The 24,755-nt window shown below is 37.6% G+C and overlaps 2 protein-coding genes across 9 annotated transcripts in view; both read right to left on the minus strand.

Annotated features, from left to right (window-relative positions):
• Positions 1 to 23,053, minus strand: part of LOC115224249 (glycosyltransferase 1 domain-containing protein 1) — a 42,642-nt gene extending 19,589 nt beyond the window's left edge. The window contains exons 1-5 of one of the 8 annotated variants that reach the window (XM_029795052.2): positions 22,958 to 23,053; positions 11,107 to 11,197; positions 10,849 to 10,988; positions 9,390 to 9,501; positions 6,645 to 6,696 (exon numbers count right to left, since the gene is read on the minus strand). In XM_029795052.2, the coding sequence (XP_029650912.1) occupies positions 6,645 to 6,696; positions 9,390 to 9,501; positions 10,849 to 10,988; positions 11,107 to 11,189 (387 nt within the window). In that variant the 5' untranslated portion in view covers positions 11,190 to 11,197; positions 22,958 to 23,053. The other 7 variants (XM_036513401.1, XM_036513402.1, XM_036513403.1 and 4 more) reach the window with 7 other exon arrangements.
• Positions 17,911 to 24,755, minus strand: part of LOC115224477 — a 19,969-nt gene continuing 13,124 nt past the window's right edge. The window contains exon 2 of the mRNA XM_036513409.1: positions 17,911 to 20,039. Within this exon, the coding sequence (XP_036369302.1) occupies positions 18,195 to 18,890 (696 nt within the window). The 5' untranslated portion in view covers positions 18,891 to 20,039 and the 3' untranslated portion in view covers positions 17,911 to 18,194. The remainder of the gene's footprint in view (positions 20,040 to 24,755) is intronic.

Here is a 24,755-nt window from a genome sequence, read left to right on the forward strand (position 1 = left end):
CATTGTGCTAATAACAAACAAGATGAGGACAAATATCTGTCAAATGTAAATAATGTAAATAAAGTGAATGTTTAAGCTGTTCTTCATTTTGAATCTATGCGTGTGTGTGTGTGTAGTGAATTTTTAAACAAATTATTAAAGGGTGTTCCAGCTAAATTTGACAGTTTTCATAAAAGAGAAATACCAAAAACACAATATCACATCAAAAAATAAAAGCATTTTAAGAAAAAATCAAAAAATATCAACTAGATTCTGGCTGAAAGATAAGAGGTTACTCAAAGTAGCTGCCATCAGCCTTTTGCAATGCATTCCTCACTGTCCATGGGAAGATATTTAAATGCCTCCTTGATTTTGGTCACCAGAGAGAGATTGGTGTGTTTTTCAACCATGCCCCACACATAGTAATCCACTGGATTACAATCTTGGGAATTAGGAGGCTAGAAATTGGGGCCAGTGGAGGAGAGATGTTCCAACAACCAGTAATTTCTAGAAGTATGGCAAGAGACTAGACCCTGCTGTCACACAGATGGCCTTCTAGCAGCAACTCTCTCCAGCCAGGGATTGACCACATTCTTCAGCAGCTTGACATAACCATCTGAATCAAGCCTAAGACCCTGTTCTGAAGTTGTTCGATTCCATTGTGCAAATGCAGTTAGAACACCTGCTGTGTCCCTCCTGGTCATAGCTTTGTAGTCTCCATTGCAGCCTTTACAGAGTCAACAGAGCATTGAGTAGCAGTCATGATGTCGGCATTTTGAGACCCAGCATCACGAATCATCATGACACAAGGAATTCTTTCCCAATATTCAGGTGGCTTCCAGTCCTTCATGTCAGCTAATTTTTCCTCAACTACAACCTTAATCAATGTTCTCCAGTACTGTTGACAGTTAACCAAAACATCAATTTGAGTTGCTCCTCAGAAAAGGAGACACAAAAAAATCATGCAATTTAGTCTGAACACACTGCATATTAGAGTTTTGGAGATTTGGTTAGAAAAGGAAGAAAAAAGATAAAGGTGTTTTCTGTGATAATTAATTTTATGACAGACTAAAAGAGGTCAAACTTTTTATTAATTGCAATGAATTGTTGCTTTTAGTCATTAAATGGCTGATAAAGTTGTTGTTTTTTTATCACCTGTTCACTGGCTGATAAGGAATAGAATTCATCCAATTATTTAGAGAGGCATTTTTTTGGAAGGAGAATCCACTTTTGAATTTTATATGAGATCCAGTATTCCTATATTTGAAATTGCTATTGCATATTCCACAATTTATTATCTCTGAATCAAGCCTAAGGCCCTGTTCTGAAGTTGTTCAATTCATGGAGAATTCAGAATTATCCTTTGATGCGAATTTGACCCTTGTCAGGTGATTCATAATTTTTTGGGTTGATGTTTGCAGTTCCTTATGAGATTTTCTTCAACCAGATTTCTCATTTTGGGGCTTTCGAAAAGTAAAAGTAGATTTGTTTTTATAGCATTAAATATGTTGGTCATTCCTGGATCATGTGTGTTGACAAATGGAATAGTATTTTCTTCAACTTTTTCCTTGGTGTCCTCAGTTGCATAATGTCTAGCTTCATTGCTTTTATAATCCCATTGTTTATTAATTTCAAGGGTAATTTTGGAGTTGTAGGTAGTCCCTTCCAAAATTCACTTGTCCATGATCAAAAATACTCCTCCAGTACTGTTCTCACCTCGTCTACAGAATTCGTATTTTTTCCGTCCAAATGATTTTGAAGATTGCAGAATAAATGATAATCAAATGGGGCAATGTCCAAGGAATATGGAGCTTCATTTCCCATTCAAACTGCTCCAGCTTTTGGAATGTCATCCTTGCTGTATGTGGCTGAGCATTATCCTGATGGAACAACACCTTTCATCTTGAAACAAAAGATGGTCATTTTCCTTCTAGTACTGACTTAAGCTGTTCAAGCTGCTCATAGTAGATCTCCTTTGTTATCATTTAGTTTGGGTTTAAAGGTTCAAAGTGGACTAAACCTTTCATATCCCACCAAACACATAGCAACACTTCACATGGGTGAAGACCTTCTTTAGCCTGGGCTGGCAGTGTTTCCTTACCCACTGTCTTCGGTGCTTGACATTTTTATAGAGAACTTATTTCTCATCACCAGTCACTATTCAGCCCCCAAAAAGGTTCATTCATGAGACAGGACAGCAAAGAAGTGCACACATTCACTCTCAGCATGTGATTACACTCAGAAAGTTTGTGAGGAACCCACTGGCCCAATTTGCTGACTTTTCAGATGGCATGCAGGTGTCGATGAATGGTTGAATGACCAAATCCAAGCTTCTCTACTAGTTCCTCAAAAGTTACGATAGGATTTTGTTCCACCAGGGTTTGCACGATGTCCTTGTTGGGCTCTACGGATCTTCTGGGGACAAGGCTCATCTTCTAGACTGTAGTTTCTAGCTAGCAATTTCTGGAACTACCTTTGACACTGACTTACGCTTATTGTCCGATCCCCATACACTGCATTAATATTCCTCGCACTTTCAATTGTGTTGTTGCCTTTATTGAACTCTTAAAGCAAAATATGCCGAATATTCTTCTTTGTCACTTCCATTATAGCTTTGAAAAAATAACTGTTAAAATCGAACTGCACTTTTCAAAATTTGCACTAAGAATAAGTACAAGGTAAAATTATTACCTGCTTTTATAGCAAGTTGATGCAGGTAGTTTATCCTGTCCCCTGACTTTTAGTTGATGCAATTGAAAAAAACTGTATTATTTATGAGATGACCCAATATATATCTATATATGTATATATACACATGCATATACACACACATATATATATATATATATACACACACACATACATATACGACAGGCTTTTTTCAGTTTCCATCTACTAAATCCATGCATGAAGCTTTGGTTGGCCAGAGGCTACAGTAGGAGACACTTTCCCAAGTCATCATCATCATTTAATGTCCATTTTCCATGCTAGCATGGGGCTGGATGGTTCAACCAAGGTCTGGGAAGCCAGGAAGCTGCATCAGGCTCCAGTCTGATCTGGCAGTGTTTCTACAGCTGGATGCCCTTCCTAACATCAACCACTCCATGAGTGTAGTGGGTGCTTTTTACGTGCCACCGGCACAGGGGACAGAGGTGGCTGGCAATGGCCGATTAGTTGGTGCTTTTTACGTACCACCAGCACGGACGGCAGTCAAAGCAGCACTGGCATCAGCCACGTTCGGATGGTGCTTTTTACGTGCCACTGGCACAGGTATCACAACCACAATTTTCATTTGAATTTTTGATGTTGATGTACTTGACTCAATAGGTCTCCCTAAGCACAGCAGGTCGTCCGACAATCCAAGGTACTTTTGAATGGGCTGGGGCTGGTTATGCGAAACTGGTGTAGGATACACCCATGAACTCACTTTATTTGCCGGCTCTTCAGTCACAGCATATCTCCAGAGGTCTTGGTCTTTTGTCATTGCCTCTGTGAGGCCCAACATTTGAAGGTCATGCTTGACCACCTCATCCCATGTCTTCATGGGTCTACCTCTACTCTGGATTCCTTCAACTGTTTGGAAGTGGTACTTCTTCACACATCTCTCCTCATCCATCTGTAGTACATGACCATACCAGCGCAAACGTCTGTCTTGCACGCCACATACAATGCTTCTTATGTCCAACATTTTTCTCAGGGCGCTTACACTCTGTCGTGTATGCACACTGACATTACACATCCAGCGGACCATACTAGCTTCATTTCTTTCAAGCCTATGCATGTCCTCTGCAGTCACAGCCCATATTTCACTGTCGTGAAGCACGGTAGATTGCACACATGCATCATACAATCTACTTTTCACTCTGAGCGAGAGGCCCTTTGTCACCAGTATGAGTAGAAGCTTTCTAAACTTTACCCAGGCTATTCTTATTCTAGTGGTAACACTCTCTAAGCATCCACCTCCACTACTAACTTGGTCACCTAGGTAGTGGATGCTATCAAGTTCTTCTATTTTCTTCCCCTGGAGTGTGATGGAATCTGTTTTCTGAACATCCGTAGTGTTTATTGCTCCTGTGCATCTACCGCACATGAAAGCTATATTCTTGGTTAATCTTCCTTTGATGTTGCTACACCTCTTATGTGTCCATAGCTTATACTGGGTACATCTTATGGAGTTTCTACCTACACCTTTTCTACAGATCAAGCAGGGCCACCTACCAGAGGGTGTGTGTGATGAGTTCGCCTTCCTACTTACTAGAACTTTGGTCTTTGCTACATTGACTCTAAGGCCTTTTGATTCTAAACCTTGCTTCCACACCCGAAATTTCTTTTCTAGTTCTGGTAGTGATTCTGCTATGATAGCCAGGTCATCAGCATAGAGGAGCTCCCAGGAGCAACCCGTTTTGAATTCCTCTGTTATTGCCTGGAAAACTATGGTGAATAAAATGGGGCTGAGGGCTGAACCTTGGTGGACCCCTACTTCTACCCGGAATTCTTCACTATACTCATTGCCAATCCTAACCTTACTAACTGCCTCTCTGTATAGGGCCTGTACAGCCCTTATTAACCATTCATCAATCCCTAGTTTCCGCATCGCCCACCAGATAAGGGATCAGGGGACCCTGTCAAAGGCTTTCTCCAAGTCCACAAAAGCTAAGTATAGGGTTTATCTTTAGCTAGGTATTTCTCCTGCACTTGTCAAACCAGGAATATAGCATCAGTGGTGCTTCTACCCGTCACAAAACCGAACTGCATTTCATCTAAGCAGACTCTCTCCCTAATGAGATGGGCTATGGCTCTCTCCATGACCTTAATCACCTGATCTAGCAGTTTGATACCCCTGTTGTTATTTCTATTTAGAGCATCACCCTTACCCTTGTAGCAGTTGACTATGGTGCTGCTACGCCATTCATTGGGTATGACTCCATTATGAACTACCTGGTTTACAATGCAGGTGACTAGGCCATAGCCCACATTACCAGATGTTTTAAGCATCTCAGTAGTGATTCCTGATGGGCTGGGGGCTTTTCCTGGCTTCATACCCTTAAATGCTTTATCTACAAGGGAGCTGTCTATTCGGATAGCTGGTCCCTCTACTGGGTCAACATTTGGAAGGCTCTCCTCCTCCCATTCATTCTCCACATTCAGCAGTCTTTCATAATGGCTTCTCCAAGCCTCTGTCTTTTCTGAATCATTAAAAGCAAGTGCCCATCATCCATGTGGGCACATTTCTCTCCTGTAACATCACTATTTTCTCTCACACACTGTCTAGCAATCCGAAATACCTCAGTTCTTTGGTCCTTACATCACTGGACATTGGCAAACTTCTTTTCTGCTTTGCCCATAGCTATGTATACCTGCTGCCCAGCCTCCCTTTTGGCTACCTGGTATATTCCCTGTTACCCCCACCCTTCTAGGCTTTCCAGGCCCGTTTCTTTGCTCTAATGGCTTTGTCTACCGTACTATTCCACCACCACGTAACTAGGTCTGGAAGGGACTTTGCACCATCCACAGACTTGGTCTGTGGCACTCAGCAAACTGTCCCATAGGAATTTCCAGCTACCTTCTATGTCCGATGTCTGTAGCTCCTCCTCCCTCTCATCAAATTTCTTGATGAGGATGTCCCTAAATCTCTGACTATGTGAAGGGTTCTTTAGCTTCCAAATCCTTCTTTTTTGAATTGATCTGCTTCTTGACATCCTTCTGGCCTCGAGCCTAAAGTCACTAATGACTAGCCTATGCTGGGGGGTACATTCTTCACCCGGGAGGGTCTTTGTATTTAAGAGCAACCCTGTGTCCCATTGTCTGGTGAGGATGAAATCAATCTGGCTGACAGAGTCCCCCAATTGATAGGTTATCAGGTGGCTGTCTGGCTTCCCGAAATTAGTGTTGCAGATCAAAATGTTACATGCATCACAGAACTCCAGTAGCCTAGTTCCCTCGTCGTTTCTGGAACCAATACCATGCCCACCCCCCATGTACACTATTCAAATGGCTTCACAAAACACTCCTTTAACATCCCACCACTTCCCACCTCCACCCCCAATCAAGTATCTTGTGCTGACCATTCACTACTTTCTTTCAGCTATCATTCACCAAGTCGTTCACACCCACACGGATTAACAAAGCCCAACCCCACCCCAAACACACCCAAATCTCATCTATAGAATCACAAAGCCCCAAATCCTCAGATCTGTTTGACAACGAATGCAGTGGGGGAAAGTTGTCCAAAAAAGTTAACCAAGAATTTGAAAAAAAATTCCCCACATCCAAGTTAAAAAACAAGATTTATGAACTAAAATTTATATGAAAAAATAATAAATTAAACTGATTAGAACTACCAGCAAAGTCTTTCTTTTTCCTTTTTTCAAAAAAAAAAAAAAAATATATATATATATATATATATATGCATACACACATACATTATATATCTTCAGTCCCACAAGTGCAGTTGACAGACTTTTTCCACTTATATTGATGAAGTTGAATCTATAGCAGAAGGCTCAAGATGTCATGCAGTGAATTTGAACCTGTATCTACGTGGTTGCAAAGCAAATACCTTAGTCACATATCGATACGTTTGCCCATGTTAACATAGTTTTTGAATACACACACCCACTTATAAAAATGTATGTGGGTGAAAGGAGAATGAAAACCAACATTACCCATAATCTTGCTGCTGTGTTGACCATTTGTTTACTAAATCCTATTATGTACCTGAAAAAAGAAAGTTTAAAAATTTCTATGTAAAAATGACAAAACAGAAATTCTAAATATTTCTATAACTGCTTTCAATATCAAATGATTTTGCAATTTTAACTTGACATGGTTCAATAGGTTTTAACTTTTGTGCAAAAATCTTGTTCATATTACTTGATGTGAATAGCAAAGGCAGTTGTATTGAAGAAGCAGAGTGACAAAGCAGTTTTAAACAATATTACAATTAATATTCTGAAGCGGTTTTCTGGTTAAAATACTGCACTAACCTAAATATCTATTGTCCAGAAGTTGTAACTGGTACAGAAAATAATTTTAGTTGTTGGCCCAGGTAAAACACCCACCATTACTTAATTATCTCAGTTAACCCAGCCATAAAGTAAACCTCAAGTAAGATACATCTATAATTACCATTCGGTTGCATGACTGAGTCATTGGACAACATGATGGGTGTGTACCAATAAAGATATCTAATTCAAAAGTTTCCACAATTGTATGTATTGGGTAGAGTGTAACAACCCATGTGGAAAAGCAGATACAAAATCACAATAAAACAGACATACAATATATATATATATATATATATAAGACATTTTAAAATGTCACAGGCTGATTTCTATGAAAGTAGACACGAAATAAAAAGTACAAAACCCATTTTATTCAAGGAAGAAATTCAAGTGACAGATTTAGCAGTAATGAGATACTGCTTCTGTTGACAAATTTTAACTGGAATTTTGTAAATTGCCACCACTGTTCAGCTGTAAATCATTCTATGGACTTCAGTAATCTTGGAATTTTTGATCAAGGTGTATATCATTCTATAAGCACTACTAATCTTGGAGTCTTTGATAAGGAGCCAAGTCGTTATTCTGTGGATACTAGTTCTTGGATCTCTTTTATGTTTCAGAATTTGATGTTTATCTTGAAGAGATGTGTAGAATTTAGAAGAGATTTGGTTAGTGAACAATTTCCTAAGGGGTTGTTTATATATTGTATAAGGCACTCATCATCATCGTTTAACATCCGCTTTCCATGCTAGCATGGGTTGGACAATTTGACTAAGGTCTGGCAAACCAGATGGCTGCACCAGACTCCAATCTGATCTGGCAGAGTTTCTACAGCTGGATGCCCTTCCTAATGCCAACCACTCCGAGAGTGTAGTGGGTGCTTTTACGTGCCACCGGCATGAGGGCCAGTCAGGTGGTACTGGCAACGGCCATGCTCAAATGATGCTTTTTCTGTGCCACCTGCACAGGAGCCAGTCCAGCGGCACTGGCAACGACCTCGCTCGAATGTTTTTTCACGTGTCACCAGCACAAGTGCTAGTAAGGGAACGCAGGTAATGATCACATTCAAATGGTGTTTTTAACGTGCCATCGGCTCGGAGGCCAGCTTGTTGCTCTGGCCACGATCTCACTCGTATGGTACTCTTAGCGCTCCACTAGCACTGATGCCAGTCATTGAATTTGATTTCGTGGCCAGCACACTTCAAAGGCAAAGTCCATCTAGCTGTAAGTATCTTAAAACATTGCTTTGATAACTGTCATCCTGAATTAGCCACCTCCATCCCGCCAACTCTTCCACTCTCCCTAGCACAGGCAACAGATCTCTCCTCCTCCTCCTCTTTGCAATATACTGAATCTCATTCCATGTTAATCCTTTCAACCAAGAACAACTTCTCTTCCGATCTGTTCCTTTTATACAAAAATTCAAATCAATCCTCAGCTGCAATGATCTGCCTTAGTTTAAGAAGGCAGTTTAAAAATGAAGAGCATTGGGCCCTATTCTACAGACTAAATGTCATTATAATCGACTTTCCACAATTTGAGAAGGGACTTTACGAATATTCGCCCCCCCCCCCTAATTTAACATTAACATATCTCTCGTTAGCTAGCAGCGTTGAGCTGAATTCTTCTTGTTGATGTGACAGTCACAAGCTCTTATCATCAATTTAATAGAATCACCCATTGAAGGATATTTCTAAACATGAAAGGTCAAATAATTTGAGAAATGACAGATTCTCCACAGAAGGAAAGGGTTGCTATTTAAAGGGTTAAATGACAAATGGTGATATTCCTGATTATCACAAAGGACCCTAATTAGAAATTAAAAAATAGAAGATTGATGTTGCTAGTCAACAACCAGTATTAAAAAAAAAAATAGAAAAAAAAGTATTCTTGACTACTCAACAATAACACAAATTTTAAAAATTTGTAATTATTTAATCAACTGAAAACTCAGCTGAGATATCGTAAATATCTGAGATTTAAGTCAGTTCCTGATTTTTTCAATGAACAGTTCTTCCTTGGTTATTGTTTTGTTGAACACAACAGAAGCACTGTTTTGTTTAAGAAATTCCTCTTCTCCCATCTTCCTGCTTCTTTCATGCTAAAAACTCAAAATTACTTGAATATTTATATATTGTTAGAGGAATGATTTTTGCCATCATTCTTAGTGCTCAGAACTCAACACTGAATTAAGAGTATAAGCTTTTGTCAGCCAAGCTGAGTCAGGAAAAGGAGAATATATTAAAAGATCAGGGAAACTACTTCAGAACTGCCATATAATATAAAAAGTGTAGCAGAGTCTTCAAACATACTGAAATCTCAGTAAGGAAAGAGACCCTGACTTAGGAAACAACATCAAAGGATTACAATCTGCTTTATAAAGAAATAGTTTGTGAAAATCATTACTTGGAATGTTTAAGAACTGAAGACATAATTTTCATCTTGTCAGTATCTCTATGATATTCATTGACGTCAGTTCCACCAAGGACGACAGCATATGGTATGTTTAGACGACTATCTGAAAGAGAGAAATAATAATGATGCTTAGCCTAGCCATTGTCGAAAGTGGTGTTGGTAGAATTTTTATCTGATGCTCGAGTGTTACACCAAACATTGATTCTTTTTAAATTCTGAAGGATATAAGAGTAGGATTTAAAGAACTCAAGACCAAGGTTTATGCTTTTTCAACATGGATATAAATTTAGTTTGCTGTAGATTAAGCAGCAGTAGTATAGCTTGTTGGGGCCCATTGAATACTTTATGTAAAGGTAGTTGAAAAAGAATTTACTAGAGTGAATCTTAGTGGCTTCACTGGGCTACATCCATTTGTGGATTTGAATTGCTTGTAGCAATGAACTTAGATCCACAAAGTATATTTACAGTTAGTGCACTGGGTGACTGGATGCTAAGTACTTTTGCACAGGGATACAGTGCAATGCCATTGGTGGAATGTTAGTTCTTTGGCTTAAAGTCTGGCAGCAAACTGACTTGAAACCATTTGCTCATACCTCAGAGCACCAAGCAATAAAATTGATGCTTCTATTATTTCACTTTTGGTGCAGAAATCCATGCAAAGAAGTGAATTTACAGATACAGTCAACCCACTGCATGAAAGCATGAATACAAATGTACTGGCTAAAGATTTGTAATATTAATTTAATAACAACAGAAAGTAAGAAACTAGGGTTACTTTTTGTGAGTCACTGGTTTTATTATATTGTACGGGGGGGGGGGGGGCAGATATATGTATGGCCTTCACAGCCACCTCCACCACTCATTTGTGAGTCAATATAGTTGCCCTTGAAATAAGATAGACAGCTGGCAGAATCATTAGCATGCCAAGCAAAATGGTTGGCAGCATTTTGGCCGTCTTTATGTTCTGATTTCTAATTCCTCCAAGGTTGACTTAAGTCAACAAAACAATAAACCAGTTGAGCAGAGGGGGGCTGGTGTGATGCACTTCTACCCTAACTGCTGGTTTTGTGCCAATAGCGTTCCTCTTGAATAGAAACAATTCAAAACACTGCAGGAAATGCACAGGAAAGAATTCCAAAAAAAAAGCCCAATGGTCTAAAAAGTAAGAACTGGGCATTAAAGTGCTGGGGGGGGGGTGACTACAATACAGATGATAAGAGGTAAGTGAGTTGGGAGTTCCTGAGTGGACGTGGCACAAGTCCAGACAGCTGTGAAGAACAGGGGCTGTGGTAGAAAAACCAGAGAGAAGAGGCATAGAAGGTCTGTGTGTGAGAAACTAGGAGTGTTTTGGCAAAAGTCACATTATATCTAGGGTGGTAGCCATGGATTAGATTGTCACTGAGACAATAAAGAAAATGAATGTTAATTGTAATATACAGATATTTCTTACTTGTAAGAATCTTTCCTGAATGGTAAGCGTGCAGTGCCAATATGGCTGATATTTGATGCTGTTGCAGAAGAGCATCAACACACTCAGTTGAGCCAACATCTTGTAATATACAATGGAAACCTACTTTCGCAAGGTGACATCTAGAAAGAGAATGTAAACAGATGTTAATGAAAAAAAGCTTTTATCATGCAAAATGCATTTTCGATTTAATGGTATCAGGATAAAAGAATAGACAAGTGGTGATCATAATACACTTACTTAATTCGGGTTGCTGTACTTGAGTTGCCACATACTTCATTCAGTTTGGCCAAAATCAGTATATTTTGGCCCGATTTATCCATTGGTTAGTCTGCAAAAACATTACAAGTTTCTATTACACACAATGGAAAGTTTCAGTAAGAATTATATTTTCAGTAAATAATACCTGGTGTAAGCTATGGACACGTAAGAGGTGCAGCAACATCAGAGGAAGGTTAGCAAGGAAGATAGTTTTTGGGTGTGGAAGGTGCACAGGTACAATAAACTCCAGAAAATGTACAAAAAATTGATTCCATCAAATGCCAGGGGAGAAAACTAGAAGTAGTTGATAGCTTCCATTACCTAGGTAACCAAGTCGGTAGCAGGGGTGGATGCTCTGAGAGTATAGTTGCTAGAATAAGAATAGCCTGTAAGATGCACCCAGTGTAAGCCTTGGACACATAAGTGGTGCAGCAATATCAGAAGTAGGTTAATAGGGAAGATAGCTTTTGTATACAGTAGATGCACAGGTACAATAAACAGGGAACATGTACAGAAAATATATTCCATCAACTGCCGTGGGGGTTGGCTAGAGGTAGTAGATAGCTTCCGTTACCTAAGTGATCAAGTTAGTAGCAGGAGTGGATGCTCTGAGAGAGTCGTGGCACTTTGTCAGTTATGCTGATGAGGGTTCCAGTTGATCCTATCAACGGAACAGCCTGCTTGTGACATTAACATGCAAGTGGCTGAGCACTCCACAGACATGTGTACCCGTGTACCCTTAATGTAGTTTGCGGGGAGAGTGTGACAAGGCTGGCCCTTTGAAATACAGGTACAACAGAAACAGGAAGAAAGAGTGAGAGAAAGTTGTGGTGAAAGAGTACAGAAGGGTTCGCCACCACCTCCTGTCAGAGCGTCATGAAGCTTCAAGTGTTTTCGCTCAATAAACACTCACAACACCCAGTCTGGGAATCAAAACCCCGATCCTACAACCGCAAGTCCACTGCCCTAACCACCGGGCCATTGTGCATCCACCCTGAGAATAAGAGTAGGCTGCGCAAAGTTCATAGAGCTCCTACCTCTGCTAGTAACAAAGGGCCTCTTGCTCAGAGTGAAAGGCAGACTGTATGATGCCTGTGTGCAAACAGCCATGCAACATGGCAGTGACACATGGTCTGTGACTGCTGAGGACATGTGTAGTCTTGTAAGAAATGATGCTAGAATGCTTTGTTGGATGTGCAGTGTCAGTGTGCATGCACGACAGAGTGTAAGTGTCCTAAGAGAAGAGTTGGACATGAGAGACAACTGTGCTGGTATGGTCATGTGATGCATATGGATGAGGACAGCTGTGTGAAGAAGTGTCACACTCGTATGGTGGAGGGAACCTGTGGAAGAAGTAGAACCAAGAAGAGGTGGAACAAGGAGGTGAAGCACGATCTTCGAATGTGTGTGTGTGTCATGACACACACACACACACACACATGTGCATGTAAGGATACACATCTTAGAAGAATAGAATAGGTGGAGCAAGAACACACATGAAAATGAAAAGGATCACTGAAGAGGTCATAGATGTGTGACGAAAAATTTCTGGACAATGGACATAAGTTAAAATAATAAAATAAGAACAGCAATAAATGAGTGAAGAAAATGTATGTATGTGTGTGTGTGTATATATATACCTATCTATCTATCTATCTATATATATATATATATATATATATATATACACACACATATATACACTCACGGAGTGGTTGGCGTTAGGAAGGGCATCCAGCTGTAGAAACACCGCCAGATCTGACTGGCCTGGTGCAGCCTTCGGGCTTCCCAGACCCCAGTTGAACCGTCCAACCCATGCTAGCATGGAAAGCGGACGTTAAACGATGATGATGATGATATATATATATGGTGTGTGTGTTTATTTGGCTAAAAGGGGAAAAAGAGACCATCCTCAAAATACAACAATATCTGTTTCTACACACTATTTCACATTAGGAATCTTGCAAAACAAATTAATAAACGTGTGTGTGTGTGTGTGCATGCATAGACATGCAGGAAGTAAATAGACACCTTTCAAACTTTCTGATCTAAGTGTCTTAATATGTTTTCAGTGGTGTAGAATTTACAATGTAATTATTCCTTTCATTCCAGGTGCTATTATATTAAACATTTGTGAAGAGTAAGCATACCACGCACAAAAATTCAGCAGAACTGTCAGATTTTCAAAGACGTCATATTGTCGGGCACTCTGAGGCTGGTCTTAACCAGCAAAAAATTGCCGAAAATCTTCAAATTTCTCTTGCTACTCTTAATAGAATTATAGTACAATTCAAAAGCCAAGGAAAAGAATCAACAGATTCTCATCCCAGCCAACCTTGGCCCTCGGAAAGGAAGCTTCACTGTTTGAAGAGAATTGTGGAAAACAAACCCCATTTGAAGGCTTCTGACCTGCAAAACAGCTAGAAGTTAGTCCAAGCTAGGGTATTATGGACGAGCAGCTAGAAGAAAACCTCTCCTTCAACCAATTAATATCATGAAAAGAAGGAAATGGGCTAAGGAGATTATTTTCAGACAGTGGATGTGTTTGGGTCTGGAGGTTTCCCAATCAAGAATTTGATTTGAAACAACTCCAACCAACTGTAAAACATGGCAGTATATCTGTAATGGTATGGGAAGCTGTCACCAGCAATGGTCGTTCTGAGCTGATCGAATGTGTTGGAACCTTAAACTCTGAAAAATACATCGAAATACTTAAGGAAGGTCTACTTCTGATGATGGGGTTCCATGCCACACAGTGAAAAGTTATCAATGGCTGACTGAAAATGGGATCAAAAAGCTTCCTTAGCCGAGCCAATCTCCTGACATGACCCCAATTGGAAATCTTTGGAGCATACTAGATAGAACTATATGAAAAACTCAACAGAAACCTAAATCTAAAGATGAATTGTTTTGATCGTTGCGTGAAAAGTGGTCAGAAATTCCACAAGAGACAATCACAAAGCTCATCAGTTCAAAGCCGAAAAGAGTTTCTGAATTAAAAACTGCAAAGGGAATGTCAACTAAATACTAAAGTATGTAGTGCAACCTATCAATTACATTTCAATTGTTCGCTTTGTGTATTAAATAAAAGATTTTGAAAAATTAAAAGTGTCTATTTACTTCCTGCATGTCTGTGTATATATATGGCAAGAAATAATTTTTGTCTCATTTATAGAAACAAAAGGGTTTATAGGACTGCAAAAAAAAGAAGTGCTGAAATGTAATTGAGATGAAGATAAAAAAAATAAAAACATTGATCACAGAACAAACATCAAATTCGAGTCAATGACTTTCTATATAACGCCGTACCTCCAAACATTTGATCATATATATTACCATGACTCTTAAACATATATATAGAATGGCCTATCAAGAAGGTATATACAATCGACTAAAAATTTTAAAGTGTGTCATGAGACGAAAAATCTAAATACAATAAAATATCAATTGACTAAAAAACATTTTTCTTACTCGCCTCAAACAAAACGTCAAAAAAGTTCATTTCATAAAATCCATGGTAGATTGGAGTTGAGGAGCAAATAGAGTTCAACAAAATTAAGTCAAACACACCTATGGCCATTTTGGGAGTTCATTGCCATGGTTTAATTATGAGTTGCATCACAGAAATGACCCCCTCATCAGGATGAGCAGGAAACGCAACAAATCATTCGTTCAGTGCTGCATGGCTAATTTAAAGATAGTAATCCATTACAGGACCAGTCCAAATCTTCTAACAAACAAAAAAACAAAAAAAGGACGCACTCTTTTGTTTGAGGGGAGTAAGAAGATTTTTTTTTTTCAGTTGACTAATATTTTATTTTATTTAGATTTTTAGTAGCATGACAAGCTTTAGAATTTTTAGTTGATTGTATATACACCTTGATAGGCCGTTCTACACATCTACATTTTTATTTGCATAGATATTTATTACCTTCTGTGTTTTTTTATATATGTATATTTTATGTCTTTTTTTTATATATGTATACTTTATGTCTTTTTTTTTTATATATGTGTACTTCATATGTCTTTTTTTATATATATTGTTATGAATACCTGCGGTCGCTCAAACTCTTCGGAAACCCGGGACCCTACCAAGTCGAGCGACGACGATTGACCAGGCTCAGTCGAATGGAGAATTCGCCACAGAAAGAGAGAGAGAATTCGGTGGGGGAAGGCGGCAACCGGTGACCGGAGAGAACAACAACAAACAGCAACAGCAGGAAGAAATAGAGAGAGAGACACGGCGGAAGGCAATTTGGCTTACGTTTAACAACAGTAGTTTATAACAATTATTATGACATCAAATACAATGTAAAATACATCAGGTACATCAAAAAAAATACATGCAACAAAATCAACAAGATCAAAGCATGCAGGTACAATATATATGTATATACGTGCCACCTGTGTTGGCGTTAGGAAGGGCATCCAGCTGTAGAAACATTGCCAGATAAGACTGGAGCCTGGTGCAGCCTTCTGGCTTCCCAGATCCCCGGTCGAACCGTCCAACCCATGCTAGCATGGAGAACGGACGTTAAACGATGATGATGTATACTCTATATGTTTAAGAGCCATGGTAATATTTATATATGATCAAATCTTTGGAGGTATGGTGTTATATATAAAATCGTTGACTTGAATTTAATGCTTGTTCTTTGATCAATGTTTATATATATATATAATATTATATTATATTAAATTAATAATATTTTCCTTATGTAAATATCGTTGTTTATGTAATGATCTAATTATCATAATTTTCTATATTATTAGATATTAAATTTAAGTTTATTCGTAAGATACTACTTAGCGATAGATTCATGTATGATAGCAAATATATGAGGTGTCTAAAGTTAGGCTTTTGTATATACATGTATTAATTGTAGTTTTAAATTTATTATAATTAAAATTAGATAAACTTTGATAAACTTAGATATGTTTCGACTAAAGATTGGTCCAGGTTATGCCTAACTTAATAGCATAACTTAGTTATTGTCTTTTAAAATTGATATTCGCTAGTTATTCCCATTGATAATTATATTTATAGTATTTATTCGATACTATATAACTACGAATTGATTATTTCTATAAGTATTTTACATAAGATTTCCGAAAATTCGTTTAAGTTTGTTTGTTTGTATTTTTGAAATTAGCTATTTCATCTTTAAATATGAAAAATTAATTTATTAGGTTTTTATTATATGTGCATATATATTTATTTATAGAGATTATTTTAGATCTTAATTATAATATTTATATACATTTATATATTTTCATTGATAATTTATATATAATAGTTATTTAAAAAAAAAAATATTTATGTAATTAGATATAGACTATTACCGATATTAAATTATTGGTGGGTTTCCTACCTTATAAATTAAAATTAATATTTAACATTATAAGTGATTTTGATATAATCATAATTGTTAAGTTTTAAGTTTCTAGTTTGATAATAGAGTTTATTATAAGTAAAATTATTATATTATTTATATCTTAAAAATATTGTTTAAATATTTCTGATCATTTTAAAAATATTTCAATTAACCTGAAGATTGACTGTAACCATAACTCGGATTATTAACTGAATTTAAATTATTGTTATTCGAATTGGTACAGCCATGAAACGATCGTAGTGTTTTACTCTTTATCTTTTATTAAACTTTTAATACTTTTGATATATATATAAAAAAAAATTAATTAATTAATAAATAAAATAATATATAAATATAAAAATATACATACATACATATATATATATATATAAAATTTATAAGTTTAAATTATTTAAATAATTTTTTATTTTTAACTTTTATATTTTAAATTAATTTTATGTATTGGCTTATGTTTTTCACTGTTTGATTTGCCTAATAGTGGTTTTATCTCTAATTTAATATAATATAATATAATATATTTATACTATAAAATTAGATTTAATCCTAAATCTCATTTTTCCCTGTAAGTTTGGATTTATTCCCTAATATTATTATTATTATATATATACAGGGTGTCCATAAACTCTTTTTACAATTTACATGTTCCATGGTTTATTGAGATAAAATCAGATACACAAACTCAACGAAACTACAGAACAAAGTATGGCACAAGAAATTTATGGAGACAGGGACAGTGTTAAATAGAAAGAGGAGTGGGTGATCAAGAACATCTGAGGAAAACATTGACCGTGTAAGAGAAACCTTTTCTCATTCTCCCAGAAAGTCCATCCGTACTACTGCCAGACAGAGCTACACAAGTTTCTACACAAGAACCTGCGATTGTCTGCTAACAAAGTGCAACTCCTACAGGCAATTGAGCCAAATGATGGAACCAAGACGAAAAGAGTTTGCAGTTCACATGCTGCAACTGATTTCTGAAGATAAAACATTCCTCAGACGAGTTTGTTTTAGTGACGAGGCAACCTTTCATGCTTCAGGGAAACTGAACAAATACAATGTGAGAATCTGGGGGGTCAGAACATCCCCACATGAGTAGAGAAGTCCCTAAGTGAATGTCTGGTGTGAGATTATGTATCACCTGTATAGTTAACCAGGTGATACATGAAGAAGTCATACCCAATGACTGGTGTAGCAGCACCATAATCAACTGCTACAAAGGTAAAGGGGATGCATTAAATAGGAATAATTACAGAGGTATCAAATTGTTGGACTAGGTGATGAAAGTCATGGAGAGGGTCATAGCCCAATTAGGGAGAGAGTTAGTTTAGACGAGATGCAGTTTGGTTTTGTGCCAGGGAGAAGCACCACTGATGCTATATTTCTGGTAAGACAGCTGCAAGAGAAATACCTAGCCAGAGATAAACCTCTATACTTGGCTTTTGTTGGCATAGAGAAAGCCTTGACTTATTAATGGTCATAGCAAAGCAAAGTTGGACAGGAAACTGTAAACTCTTAAACTGGAAGGGCATATTAGGTGGCATAACAGGTATTCGAGGAATGACGGTAGTTTCACCTTTACCACATCCAGTGAGAATAGTAGCCTCAATGCAGTTTCTCATACGTTTGTGAACAACAAGTCTTGTATCATTGCATAATTTTGGTTGAGACAAATTACATAGAAACATGATAGGAGCTCCTTTTCTCAGCTGAAGACAATGAGGTGTTCCTGGTGGCTCCAGTGAGTTCAAAAACTCGGACTGGATAATTAACAATCTCCTCTTCATCAATAACTGTAACAATCGAGTTATAAGTTACCATTTCTCCTGGAAAGGCATTCAAGAGTTTGGGGTTAATGCTTTTTATTGTAGCATTTTGGGGGACCATTATAGCTGGTTCACATATCCAATCTGCATTCTGGTAGTAAGACAGAAGATCTGGGAAGACCTTAGATACTAAATCCTCTACCGAATCAATCAAATTACAGATCGTATCAAGTTCAAGATACTCATCTTCATCAGTGACTGTTCTCCCTTCACCGAGTCTTAAAAGTATCTCTGCAAATTCTTCAACTGATCGGTCTCCCGAAAGCTGTGCCCTCATATTAGTTGAAAGATGGAATGTTTGCATGTGGTGCCACAATGCTGAGGACTTTATGGGTGCATTTACCTCATCCATTTTTGTTGCTTCAGGAACAACTGGGAGGGTCTGGCAGAAATCTCCTGTCAATAGTACTGTGGCTTTTCCCATCTGTGAATTATTGTTTCTAATGTCTCGTAAGGTTCTATCAACAGCTTGGAGGGCTCTCGTGTGGGCCAAGGTACATTCATCCCAAACAATTAAATCACATTTCTTTATCAGTTCGTCCATTCCATAATTTTTAGATATATTACAAACTGGATCTTCGTTGCTGCTTAAATTTGAAGGCAACTGGAACGTTGAATGGGCAGTTTGACCTCCTTGTAGTAATGTTGCAGCAATCTCAGAAGAAGCAGTCACTAAAGCTTTTCTATTCTGTTGACGGACTTCAGCCAGAAGAAATGTAGCTGTGAATGAACCACCTGGAGCATCTAGAAAATAAAGCCCTCCTCTAGAATTGTTAATGCTGTTTATGAGAGTAGAGTAGGCATGATGCTGATCTGGTAAAAACTTGGGAAGATTTTCATTTATGTTGCCAATTCCATCAAATCATACAAAGTTTCCCTCATCACTTCATTGGACAATCTACTGAGTGACCCCTTTTTGTATGTGGAAGACCTAAATTTTCAATAGGCTCATTTCTCATTGAAACAATTTGATCGTCTTTTTCAATTAAAGCTTCATTGTATTTAGCATTGGTGAAATTAATTTCACAGTCAGGATTCCTTAGTTGCGCTTGGTGTTTAAAATCCTCAGCAAGAATCATTTCTGAACTTATTCCAAAGTTCTGGAGGATTGCTTACTTGACAAACTTTGAGAATAATCACAAAAAGACATTTTAAACTCTTTGGTGTTCTTGAGAGGGAGCGGCTTCTGCTGCACATTTTCCAGTAAACTTAAAACAAGTTTCTTGAAATGTTTGGCAAACCTCACTTTCTATTTCTTTCAAACTTCTAAATGAAGTAGGTCCTCTTTCCTCACGAAGAAGCATTCTGAGCAAAAACCATTCATATTGGTTAGGATGTATTGTATATACTCTACCAATTATTGTGTAAAACTTCATCCCAGGATCACCTTCGACATCTGAATTTCTTTTACCCTTTTTCAGCAATTATTACTCCACGTATGTTAGGAAGGAACTTCATTGTAAAGAAGCGTTTTGGCAAAAATATCTTGCAGACAAAATTTGAAAAATACTGTTAATGTTGTTTCTTTTGGATTCAAAACTTGGTTTGCAGCCGTCTCAACAGTAAAGTATATCCTCTGACCATTTTCTAAATGCACAGGGAATTGTTGAATAGCTGCGTATCTTTCGTGGATTGGGAATCCAAAAATGCACCAAAAGCTCTCATTACTGCTAATATATCTTCCCACCTGGTACTGTGTAACTTCATCCACCCCCTTCACAGAACTGATCAAGGGTACCCCCATTGAATCCAACCAGACGATAAGTCTAGATGTGATAAGTCTGTTCACTAAAATCCCAACTGGTGAAACACTATCAGACATCCAGCTAAAAGAACGCACTAGTATACCAATAAGGAACTGGATGGAAATGTTGACCTTCTGTGTAGAAACTACCTACTTATGGACACTGATATATATCGACTAGAAGAGAGTTTAGCTATGGGTTCGCCATTATCACCGATAATAGCCAATATATACATGGAATACTTTGAGACTTTGGCTTTCGAATCAACACCATTAAAACCAACCCCATTGCTGTGATATGTTGATGACACCTTTATACTCTGGCCCCACCAGGAAGATGTCCAAGTGCAGTTAGATCATGTGAACTCAATAAAGCCATCCCATACAGTTCTCAATGGAAAAGGAAAAAGATAATCAGCTAGCATTCCTGGACATGTTAATAACAAGCACCAAATATGGATTCAGGACATCCGTATACCACAAGCTGACCTTCATTGGATGATACCTCAACTTCAACTCCCACCATCCATACAGTGTGAACAGTGGGATTGCTCAGTGCCTAAAACATTGAGCAAAGAATATAAGTAGCAATCATGATACCCAGTAAGGTGGCAAGCTGCCAGGCAAAATGCTTTGCAGTATTTCATCTGTCTTTACATTCCGAGTTCAAATTCCACCGAGGTTGACTTGCCTTTAATCCTTTCGGGGTCAATAAATTAAGTACCAGTTACACACTGGGGTTGATGTAATCGACTTAATCCCTTTGTCTGTCCTTGTTTGTCCCCTCTATGTTTAGCCCCTTGTGGGCAATAAAGAAATAAGAATTGTTGGCATGCCAGGAGAAATGCTGAGCGATATTTCATCTGTCTTTACGTTCTGAGTTCAAATTCCGTCGAGGTTGACTTTGCCTTTCATCCTTTTTGGGGTCGATTAAATAAGTACCAGTTATGCACTGGGGTCGATATAATCGACTTAATCCGTTTGTCTGTCCTTGTTTGTCCTCTCTGTGTTTAGCCCCTTGTGGGTTGTAAAGAAATAGATATTTCATCTGTCTTTACGTTCTGAGTTCAAATTCTGCTGAGGTCGACTATGCCTTCAATCCTTTCGAGGTCGATAAATTGAGTACCAGTTGCGTACTGGGGTCGATCTCATCGACTGACTCCCTCCCAAAAAATTTCGGGCCTTGTGCCCCTATAGTAGAAAAGAATTTTTCAACTCCGGTGTACATATGCAAAAAAATCACCTTCAAATTTATAATGCATGGAAGATCAATAATTAATAAAAAAAAAAAATTCCCTAAAGAGAGGAGGAAAGATGGAAGATATGGAAACAAAATGATGAGTTGTGGTGATGTGAGAGAGAGAGAGTAATGTAGATTATCGTTAATAACCTAGAGGTAGTAATAACAGAGAAAAGAAAGTTTAAAGGAATGAGAGTCTGGATCCAGTTTTTGGTGAATTTCTTTGAGGTTCAGATATAATTTAAAACTGAAGAAAACTATGCCACGATGTTACGTAACTGAAGACTGAACGGTTTCTGTCTTATAGAAATAGCAGTAAATCTAAAACCGTCAGAAAGGTGGATAATGTAGTGGAAAATACAATGGTTATAACTAGAATGCCTTGATTACATTGTGCGCAGTTAGGCGAATCTGGGACAAACAGCAACAACAATTGATGTGGTGAACGGCTTACGTGGCCAGTCGCCGTGGCAGTGACAAATAAATGCCGGATTCTATCGATTTTCTTTCTCACGCAACAAAGCATTGCTGATAGAGACACACACACACTATATAGTCAAGGTAGAAAATGCTAAAATAATTTTATAAAAAACATTTCAGTATCGGCTTCAGTCATTGAGACTTCTTCAACTGTAAACATGGGAGAGAAATTTTGGAAAAATTAAATAAAAAGTTTTTTTTTAAAAGAATATTTGCATAGAATTCAAATACAAGGGTCCTTGATTCTGCCTGTCTGTCTCTCCAGAATTCGTTGAAGCGATAAAGTTTCTATCCACATATACGTGGACAGATCACAGTGGCAAAAGCCGTGAACGTTCAGAGTTTAAATGAATTATACACACAACACCAGCTGTTGAGCTCTCCCACTTTGTCTTTGGGATGTAAACTGTAACGTGTGTGTATATATATATATATATATATAATATATATATATATATTATATATATATATATATATATACTGGAGTAAGCACATAAATGTGAAACAAGGTGGAAAAAAGAGTACTCAAATACCAGAGGTAGAGTAATATGCTTTATTTAAAAGCGGCAGAAAAATAACAAAAGCTGTTACTCAGAGTTTCACGTTCCCGACGAACGAGAGAATGAAACTTTAACAGCTTTTGTTAAATTTCTGCTGCTTTTAAATAAACTATAAATATTACTCTGTTTTTTTTCGTTGTTTAAAAAAATGTCCGTTTCCTTGGTTTTGTTTTTGTTTTCGTTTCTCATTGTGTTCGACGTTTTTTTGGTGTCCTGTACCCATATATGCATGTATATATACATATATATATATATATATGTAGGTACGTACATATATGTATGCATATGGTTTATTTATTATTTTGTTATATATATATATAAATAAAATGTGCATTTGTACAATTTTAAGCGCTCGAATGTAGTATTGATAAATGATATAGAATACGAGAAAAGGTTACAAAAGCGAAAGGACATTTAAAACAAGTGGAAAGGGCACCTGTGACCCACGAGGGAAAACAAACTTCAATTGTTATTGAAGGAAGATAAAACAGCGAGTTTTCTTACGAAATATGAGAAATAAATCATAATTCAGGTTGTGGTTAGAGAATAAAATGTTCGATTAGTTGCTAAAAGAAGCAGTTAATTACCAGAAGAAACTGTTAATTACCGGCAGAAAACGACGAATGAAGAAACAAAAGAAATTCTGTGAAGCATTGCAAGGGAGATAACTGCGGTGAGACGTCAAGTTACCTGCTTTGAAGGAGAGCAGGGGGGGGGGGTTTACGAGCACGTACACACGTGTCTGTGTGTGTGCGCGTGTGTTAATATTGTTTCCAAATTTGGATCTTTTCGGTTTGAGCGGCAGTTTTTTCTAGCGGTGTCATATGAAATTGTCACCCATAATTATGACCCTAGTATCGATCTATTGCATTTCAATCTGTTTTAGGGTTAGGGGTGGGGGGGAAGGGTATCTTTTTTTCTTCACAAATGTAAATAAACCCAATCTGTTTCTTAAACGAGGGACATATTCATACGGCACAGAATGTTTTTCACCTCAATAGACGTCATTGATTGATCGAAATTGCAGAAATTGAAGAAAAAAACAACAAATATCTTACAAACTATAGAATTTTCTCAATAAAGCCAAGAGAAAAGATGTTTTATAAATACGTTCTACCAGTATACGAAGTTTAAAAGTATTTAGTTACATGGAAATTATTTTTAAAAACTGCCGTTCAAACCGAAATGATCCCCAAATTTTGGTACAAGACCAGCAATTTTTAGGAGTGGGAAAAGTCAATACATCGACCCCCAATGTTGAAATGGTACTTATTTTATCGCCCCCGGATCGATGAAGCCAAGTGTCAATGCCGGTGGTAAATGAACTCAAAAGGTAAAGATGGGCAAAATGGCACTAATTATTTTGCTTGGCGTGTGATCGGTTCTGCCAACTCATCGTCTTACATGTATATGTTTTAATACTGGTTTCAAATTTTGGCAAAGGTCCAGTAATTTTGAGGACGGGGTAAGTCGATTACATTGACTTTAGTACTTAATTTGTTGCCCCTGAAAGGATGAGAGGCTCAGTAATTAGTTGCTGACTCCTACTCATCAGTCCAAGTCCCAGACCTATATTCTTGTTTAGACTCTAAAGACTTACACTTCAGGACTTTACAGTGAAACTCTCTAATTGTAGGAGGATGGAAAAGTCGTCAGTGATCTTTGAACAGTGACGTTGATGACAATGTATGCCCCGTGGCTGAGTTGAGGACGCTCAAGAGTTCTTCGTGAAAAGAAAAAGCTACCGAATCTCATGGTATTCTATCTGAGGGGCTGAAGAACTGTGACCTGGATGACATCTTAATAAATATATATAGGATGACAAGCCACAACAATGGTCCCATTTGATCATATTCTGTTCCTAAATTCATTCTGCTTTCAAGATTGACAACTGCAGTGGAATCAATTTGACTGTATCTCATAAAGCTCCACATCTGGATGACCCTTGACCAAATAAGAGCACCTATTGACACCAAGCTGAGATAGAACTAGAACGGGTTCAAGGAAAAGCAGAAAATGTCATACAGACCCTTGCTCTTAGAGAATAGCAGACGAAGTAAATAAAGATAATTTAGAGCTGTTTTGGTATTTATCAACTTAAAAACAAGAAAAAAAACATTTGGTTCAATTCATTGGGATAAAATTATTAAGATGAAGATCTTGTTGCCATACAAAATTCATCTTGATACTCTTCGAGCCATTGAGGGTATATGCGTCTAAATATGGGACGAATGATCACACTAGACAAGGAAATTGAAATATTTGATTTGAGCAGTGGGGGTTCGCCAAGGTGATACGTTGGCTTCCTTCGTCTTTCTCAGAGATGGTCTCCAGTTTACTTAGTGTACACCAAAGAAGTTCAACGAAGTTGGTTTTGTGACACTG

The sequence above is a fragment of the Octopus sinensis genome, linkage group LG25 (genome assembly GCF_006345805.1).
Source record: "Octopus sinensis linkage group LG25, ASM634580v1, whole genome shotgun sequence".
Classification (NCBI taxonomy): domain Eukaryota; kingdom Metazoa; phylum Mollusca; class Cephalopoda; order Octopoda; family Octopodidae; genus Octopus; species Octopus sinensis.